This window comes from Sitodiplosis mosellana, unplaced genomic scaffold (genome assembly GCF_009176505.1).
Source record: "Sitodiplosis mosellana isolate CC-2019 unplaced genomic scaffold, AAFC_SMos_1.0 Smas_scaffold_1, whole genome shotgun sequence".
NCBI lineage: Eukaryota > Metazoa > Arthropoda > Insecta > Diptera > Cecidomyiidae > Sitodiplosis > Sitodiplosis mosellana.
In genome coordinates this window covers 19,020,105-19,029,044 of record NW_022595244.1, presented here as the reverse complement: position 1 = coordinate 19,029,044, position 8,940 = coordinate 19,020,105, and the positions used below count along the sequence as shown (strand labels likewise).

General features: G+C 35.6%; 1 protein-coding gene across 1 annotated transcript; it reads left to right on the top strand.

Moving 5' to 3' along the window:
- Window positions 1-3,110: 3,110 nt before the first annotated feature.
- Window positions 3,111-5,291, top strand: LOC129565518 (phosphate carrier protein, mitochondrial). The gene is made up of 6 exons (XM_055440913.1): window positions 3,111-3,266; window positions 3,831-3,996; window positions 4,068-4,206; window positions 4,280-4,717; window positions 4,783-4,850; window positions 4,921-5,291. The coding sequence occupies exons 2-6, from the start codon at window positions 3,855-3,857 to the stop codon at window positions 5,199-5,201; spliced, it is 1,068 nt and encodes a 355-aa protein (XP_055296888.1). The 5' UTR covers window positions 3,111-3,266; window positions 3,831-3,854; the 3' UTR covers window positions 5,202-5,291.
- Window positions 5,292-8,940: the final 3,649 nt, after the last annotated feature.

Sequence of the window (8,940 nt, the reverse complement as noted above, 5' to 3'; positions counted from 1 at the left end):
TCCTATTGTTGTTGATGTTGATATTTTATTCTGACTTCTTTGTTTGTGCGTTGAATAAAAACAAACACTGAAATTGCATTGCAGCAATTCTATTAGATGCCAGTTTGTTTTGCCTATAGGAAAAATGAAAACAAAATCATTCTTTGCATTCGATATTGGATGGCACATCTTTTTTTACTCCGTAAACAATCCAGCGGTCATTGTCCGGTTGAGTTGGTCCAGCAATCACAATAAAGTGTTTAATTCATAACATTTTTATAGCATAACTGAACTTTGAATGAATTTGCATCTTCTTGGAATTCGGCTTTCGTATTCCATATCTGACTGATAAGTGATGCATTTTCGCTGTGTGCGAATCTTCATTTCCGTTACTTAAAAGAATCATATTCTGAGGAAATGGTCGTTTTTATGCAGTATATGTCATTTGAATTTTCTGATGTGACGCTTTCACAAATGGATTTGACAATTTGGGTTAACGTTTCGACTGAATCCATATTGGAGTGTGTCCAACATCTCAGGGCTGCAATAACCATTGCACTATGGATTTCGCCATTTGTTCAAAATAAATGACAATTCATTTAATCGTTATTATTGCTGTCTAAACGAGTTGAATCTGCTCATAATTCCCTTGTTTTTTTTATTCGTCTAAATACTTTCACATTTTGGAAGCAGTTTCTTTGGCATGCAAACATTTTAGGCATGGGTAGAAGAAAAAAGCGGAAATGTTCATTTCGTTTCGACGGGTTTTAAAACTAACGCAGCCATAAAACCAGAAAGAATTTCAAATGACTGCTTTCGTGCGCCATTTCGTTTCAGGATAATCAAATAATTTAAAACACCCGATTAAATGCAGTTTGGCCGCATAAAAAGAGAATAATCTTACGATTTTTAGCGTCACGATGTCGAAAAAAATTAACGACGTTCTATATCTCCTTTTTTTTCCCCACAATTTTCCATTAGCAAATGGTGTTTACAGTTTGAAATTTAATTTATATCATGATATATAGATACCGATGCACATCTCTGATCCGTTAATTTCTGTTTGAATACATCTAATACCTTAAAGGAGCATAAATATAAATTAGGTTGTGGGGCGTAATCGAAATTGATGCACACAAAGAACGGATTCATTTCTTATGCAGAATCGAATAAAGTGTGTGATCTATTTTCATGAATACGGCATTCATTATCAATTTATAACATGAAATCGGTGCAGACGATAACGGGACGACGCATGAAGGCGAATCTTGGAAATTAGCGATGAAAGAGAATTTTCTATGCCTTCGGTGCATTTGCGTGTGTGTTTGTGTTTCGTTTGCACTCATGTGCCGCATCCCATATGAATGTTTTAATTTGTATGGAAATCCGAGGATTGTGTACACCGAATCTGTATTTGTCTATAAGTGGGGAACCCAAATGTATGGCCGATGCCTTCGATTGTCTCTACAATCCGATAGATGCACAATAGTAAAGTTTTGAAATGGCTAATGAAATGATTTGTACACTGAATTATGCAATTTGTCTCGTCCAAATGAACCGAATAGGAGACTTTGATGTTGGCCGCTTGATCGAAAATGTGTGTTTTGCTCGATATCTATCGATTAAACATCACTTTAATCCGAAATGCAAACACATAACATTTATTATCATGATTTTAGTGTGTTTATGATGTACGTACCAGAATGAATTAACATTATTCGAATGCTGAATGGAACGGATTGTTTGCGGATATTGCATTTCTGCTACCTCGTCCCACGGGCAGAAGGGTCAAGAGCAGGACGGACGGGGAAGAGAGAGTGAGTGAGAGCGAGAGCGAGTGGAAGACCGAGTGAATGAGTGTTATCCGTGTGTTGGCCATTTGCATGTCTATCAACTGCACTTCTAATAATCTGTATAAATATTGAGCTGGTTTGATGGTATGGAAGTGTTCATGGCCACATCTATCCGCTCGACCGCACATGATTTGCGATCAATAAAACAAACACCATTTCCATTGTCTTCAATGGCCGATGATTTTGAAATGTTGCGCATATATTATACTATTTATAACATATAAAGTAGTCTATTATCGATGCAAGGCCTGACCATTTGTCCAAGCAAACCGTGAAAGCCTTGTCAATTATTTAGCAAATATGTTCATAAGCTAATTAAACTGTTCCTCATCACCATACCACTGCATGCACTTCGATTGGTGCAAAGCGATGTCAACCGTGTTGAAATCTAATCAAGAAACCTGTGTTTATTTTATATACCTAAACATCGACAACCATATCAGTTTACAAATTAACTCTTCAAAATGTTTACACTGTTTCAATTGTATTTCGTATACTCATATGGTGCGGCCAGCTATCTCGGTCGTTCTCCAATATTGCTCACCAAATGAGATAACGAACTTAATTAGCATTTTGAAATTAATTTTTCGTGTTGTTTATCAATTTCACACAACATTCGACTCACTTCCGATAAGACGAATCCGATGATTGGCAATTTCTTCGGAATGCATGTCTCCGTCGAAATGTCAATTAGTAATTCTCGGTGCATCATCACTTGCCAGCATTCACGCTGGATTATCATTGATTGAAAATCATAATTTTATAATTAACAGGAAATCGACCTAACATCCTAATTGCCATTGAAATGTACACATCCAAATACCCGAAAGAGACTCATTCATCAAATTCATACATCGATATGGATTTCGATTAATCTATCCCGATAGTTGTTTTCATCAACTATCAATGATACCTACCGTTCACATTGGCAAATGCAATCAGCATAACGGATTTGACTATTCATTGTTTTCGACCTTTATACTTGAAATTGAATTCGATTATCAGGACTTTTCATTGAATCTTTTTCGATTTTGAAGGTGAACAAATTGTCAGCGTTCAATTCAATTACAAACACATGTTGTGTCGTTTGGCCGCACTCCAAACTATCGAATACAAAAGCTTTAGCTATATCGTGTGGTTTGATAATTATATACAATTAAACTACACATCGACGCTTGCATCGAAGTTTGCATATAGTTTCGGCTGTGGACGACTCGGCTTCATCGGAGCAGCTCATTGAAACGTACGCATACTCGGCTTGCCAAGTGTACAAAATTAGATGCGATTACGAAAAAAGAGCAGCGCCAGTCACTTGTAAGATTTGCATTCACTTCAGTTTTTTGTGCGGTGTTGTGACGATCACACACAATACTATTTTCGTTGTAACTAGAAAAAGATTTTCGAAAGAAAATTCTAGACTTTTTTATCACTAAGGTATTTTCAATTTTCAAAAAATAGTGAAACAGATTTGAATTAAGTTTATATCAATAGATAAATTACCCGTGGAAATTGCATAAGCGATGCTTTTGTATTGCCATTTTGTATTATATAACCCTAAGTCATAATGAGAAACTCATGTAAGAATCATAGAAAAGAGATAAAATACAGGATACGAATGGGTAAAAAATAGATTCCTGTTATCATCCGAATTTGGAAAAACTGCGAAAGGAATTCAAAGTTTTTGGTTAACATAAGAAGCAATTGAAACATTTCTCATGCACATTGTGAAATTCATTTACGCGACTCGTAATACGAGTTACATAAATCAATTATTAAAACCAAAATGCAAGCATCATTCGACGCAATCGCTTTTGAAGCTCTTGAAAATAAAGCGTTCTAAATTTAGGCCCAGTTCTTAATCAACGTACAGTCTCTTAATGTCGTTTGTAATGAGGCCAATGTCATTTGCCAGCAACAAATGCACATTGAATTAAAACAAAGTAAACAATAGATGGTTATCCAACGAATATTTCAAACTTTTCTGTTTTCGTTTCTAAGGTTTATTTTTAAATCAAAGCCAAGATGTTTGCCTCCATCATGGAATCCGCACGAAACTCAACATTCAAAAATCCGTTCATTTCAACGGTGAACTGCGAATCAGCTGATTCACAAAATTTAGTAGCTGGCCGAACAATTGCCGCTGCCTCTGCTACCGCTGAAGGAGGTAAATTTCAAACAATTCAATTTTCGAATGAAATAAATTGTATTGAATACACATCTACTTAATTCTTCCAGACTCATGCGAATTTGGATCGCTACACTACTTTGCCCTTTGCGGTTTGGGTGGTGTTATCTCATGCGGTTCGACTCATACCATGGTTGTGCCATTAGATTTAGTCAAATGCCGTTTGCAAGTCGATGCTGCCAAATACAAGTTAGTAAAGAGAAGTCAACTGACAGTTGCATAAGTTCAAAAATTTGATTATTTCCGACTCGCAAAAAAATAGGTCAGTATTCAATGGTTTCCGTGTAACTTTGGCTGAAGAAGGTGTTAAAGGCTTGTCAAAAGGATGGGCTCCCACGTTTATCGGCTATTCGGCACAAGGATTGTGCAAATTCGGTTTCTATGAAGTGTTCAAAGTGCTGTATGGTGGTCTATTGAACGAAGAACAAGCCTATTTGTACCGTACAGTCTTGTATTTGGTTTCTTCAGCCTCTGCTGAATTCATTGCCGATGTTGCTCTGTCACCGATGGAAGCCGCAAAGGTCCGTATTCAAACTCAACCTGGATTCGCCAACACATTACGTGAAGCTCTCCCAAAAATGATCGAATCTGAGGGTATGAATGCATTCTACAAAGGCTTAGTACCATTGTGGTGTCGCCAAATTCCTTACACCATGATGAAATTCGCCAGTTTTGAAAAGACACTTGAATTGCTCTATCAGTGAGTTGATCGATCGTTTGATCGTATATTTGGACGTTTGGATTCATTTTCACGTTTGATTTCAGATATGTGGTGCCGAAACCAAGAGCAGATTGTACGAAAGGCGAACAGTTGATTGTTACCTTCGCAGCTGGTGAGTGAACTATTTTAACGAAAAAGTCCCAACCATTTTTCATTTTGGCTATTTCCCATTTTCCATTCAGGTTATATTGCTGGTGTATTCTGTGCCATCGTTTCACATCCAGCCGATACAGTTGTCTCTAAATTGAATCAAGCCAAGAAGGGTCAAACTGCAATGGATGTTGCCAAGGCTTTGGGATGGAACGGTCTTTGGGCTGGTCTAATTCCACGTATTGTTATGATCGGCACATTGACAGCAGCTCAATGGTTCATCTATGATGCTGTCAAGGTTGTCCTTAGAATGCCACGGCCACCACCAGCCGAAATGCCCGAATCACTCAAAAAGAAGTTGGGCGTTCAGTAAAACGTTCACCAATCGAATGTAACGTTTCAAACCACATACAAAATTTAGATGGTAATAAGACAATTGAATAAAAATCGAAAATGCTCCTAATCCATGCATTTTTCTTCTTTGGTTTCTGTTCTGAATTCGTACGTCATCTGAATACGTCATTCCTGTCTGATACTCGAAATTCAAATTGAATTCGATTGAGAACTATTTTATTTACTTTTAATCGAACTTCTCGCATCAATTCTGTCGTATAAAAAACATTGAACATTTAAATTTCAAAGTTGAAAATGTCCAAAAGCCGATTCTCTCACTCAAAAAATCTCAGTTATAACTCGTAGAAAAGCTTTTGCTCCATACTCAATGTTCACTCAAACATTTATAACTCGAATTATCGAACTATTTTCAATTTATTCCACCAAATGGGAGATAACATTGGAAGAAAATACCGCAATATTGGCCAACGTATTCAATTTCGTCGTTCACGTTCGGGTGCAGTGATAATTCGGTTGTGTGGAACCAATCGTGCGTAATGCGGCGATATCCAGCGCAACGCAACAAGATAATTTCTTCTCTTGATTTTGTTATTTATATCAAATACGTGTCGACGATAACTTGAGAATTCAATTTTGTTGAATATTTCAAATGGTTGATAATGTCTACAATCTAGCCACTTTCTCATTGCACGTTAGACACTGTCATAACAAATCAACAATTTAAGTACCACAAAACTTTTATAATTCGATAACGGCACCATTTATTTCTTAGCGTAACTTTTTTTTTGCAAGAAAAGAAGGCACAAAAAAAAGAAGGGAGAAATCGACAAAACTGTGCGCCCCAACCAAATTTATCGTTACTTCTTGGCAAAAAATCGACAATGATATAGCATATTTTATGCAGCAGGAAAATGCAAATATTTTTCTTTCAGATTTCGTGTGCTTCCTCTCCATTCGAATGAAACAAAATGGAATCTGTGGAACCCAACTTTTTGGGAGGCGAATTGAATCGGTAAGAAATGCCAACCACACAAATTCACATACACACACACACACACACACACATAATTTGTCACGCCATTTGACCAACCAAAACGCTTAATATGTAAAAATGATGGCGAAAGTTTCGAAGCCGTTTCAACACTTCCGCTTATCATGTATCACTTAGCTCTTAAGACTAAGAATTATTGGTAATTTTATTACATACTCCGAGGCAATAATTTCATGCAGCTTTTGGATGAAAATCAAATGAAAAGAAAGAAGAACATGGCGAGGAAATGGCCATAAAAACAAAAGGCAAATACACGTACAACAAAACCAAACTCAACCAAACCGTTCTCTTTTCCTCGTTCGCTTTCATAAATTCAAAACGGTCGACTTAATTTATGTGTTAGAAATGTCGAAAGTTAAACTTTTCGATTGAAATAAATGACTACTAACTCAACCCTTTTGGGTCGCTTACAGGCACATAAATCGTTTATTCAGTTAAATAATTCAAATATATCAATTTCTGACGGTAGCCACTTTTTATTTGCCCATCAAACCATCCGTATCAACAGAAAAACCTCGGACTTTCTGTAAGCTTTGAAAAAGTGAAATTTATTCAAGTTTTGCGTTTAATCAACAATTACACAAACTGTTTGAAAAGAAAATGTTTTAAAAATCGATCACTTTTCGAAATTGAATGTTCAACGTAATCGTATTTTAAACGTGCAGCAATCTAAATGAAGAGCATAAATAGTTTTTGAAACACAACCCCCGAAAAGTAATTTTCGACACATTCGTGGTTTCACATTCATAAATTGTATTTTATATGGTTGAATGTATTATTTCTGAATATATGTGTTGGAGGAGGACCTGCATTTTATGTATATCTATGAGTCTTCAGAGTGTTCAATGGAATGACATTATGTGTTAAAAAAAAGTCTCTTGATACTCGCCTAATGCGTATTTCGAATGTAAATCTCAGCGAAGACGGAACGAAACGAAATAAAAATAGATAGCGTTGAATCGCGTAAACTTGTATTTTTTTTTTCTTGCCGGAACAATGAATAATCACATGTTTTATCTGCAAGATTTTCGTTTTCCAACGTTCTAATCGAACACGACATAGTCATTTGCGTGCACATAGCATCGAATGTGTCGTTGCCAAAATAAAAAGAAAAATAAAATATATTTTCTAACATTGAACATTTCGCAAATGATATGGTTGGCAGCATAGCGCTTTTTAAGCCGTAATCAGTGTGCAACGTGATGATGCTACATTTCGCCTTGAATCGAATATGTGACATTATGTATTCTTAGCGAATGCTGTGCGAAAATCCAATAGCACCACCATCGCAAATAAATAGAATAAATAGAATAAATCTTAATTCATGTTAGTGGTGTGTTTATTCTTTCGATGGTTTTGGCTGCGTTTGAATGTTGTATCGTGACATCTAGTCCCAGCATATAGCCACAGTTCGCATTATTATGGAACAAGATATGGTTGCTTATTCGTATAATCCTTCTAACTTCGTGCCATTTTTTCCGGCATTTCCTCGTTTAATGTACGTCGCATATTCACACGCATATGTACGTGTGTGTGAGTTTCATTCTCATCATGCAGTTGATGGAATTATTATGAATACTTTCTATTGTACTGGCTTCAATGTTAAATGTGCATCCGGATAAATTCACAGTTCAAGATATCTCCCAAAACCATAAATATAAATAAGCAAAATTTGGGTAGAAGCGTGTGCAAAAATATTACGATATTCCTAGCAACACACTAATATTTTTTTTTTTCGGAAATCTGATTTCTAAATCAAATTCAAAGGAATCACTCACATTTATAACACGTATCTTTATTTAAATTTATTATATTTTGGCCGGTTTTTCATCATTTGTTCAATGTTATTGGTGAGGTTTCATTTAAAAAAATGAAAGATCTACGGCCAGCTTGATGACGACTTAGTTCCTTAAATATGTAAGACCTAAACAAAGTAGATGAAGATAGTTTTGAAGCAGTAAATTCGGAAAATCTTCTAAACATTTAGCCGCAAAACATTTGTATCAGGCAAGTTAGCGAATCTTGAAAGAATAAGTTTTTTTTTTTTAGTCAAAATTGTACAGTTTGACAAGGCAAACAATTTTGGCAAATACACCAAAACTACGAGTGGAACATACTCGACCTTATCAAAATTTAAGTTGAAAAAATTATACACTACTCTCAAGCTCACAAATAGATATATATGAATAACTGTTAAAAAATCTATCATTTTTGAGGTAAGGAATTAGCTACAATTAACAGCCTATATTTTGTTTTAATTAAACAGGATTATTTTTGCAGGCTCCTGATGATGGTTTCAATCGAAACCGAAACGTTGAGTTCAAATAAACAAACATGTGACCGATAGCCGATGTAAAACAACTCAATTTGTATACAATTAAAATAAAAAGAAATGACATAACAATAATAAATCATATCGTTATCAAAGACTTAGGAAAGTACAGATAAACCTTAGCACTAGCAATCTGTGTCATTTTTCATAAGGCGTCTCCACTCGCATTGAGCTTGTATTGTGAATGTTAAGGTGCGTGCAACGCCCTTCAATGTAAAAAACAATACAAGTGGAGATGATACACGGGATTTATCTGTACTTTGTTGATTATTATCTTTTGGACAATTTAGTTTCACTGAAGTGTTCGTTACTTGGTGTTTCAGCTTTTTAATACATAGATTCTGGTCATCATTTTGTTGTAAAATACAAGATGGT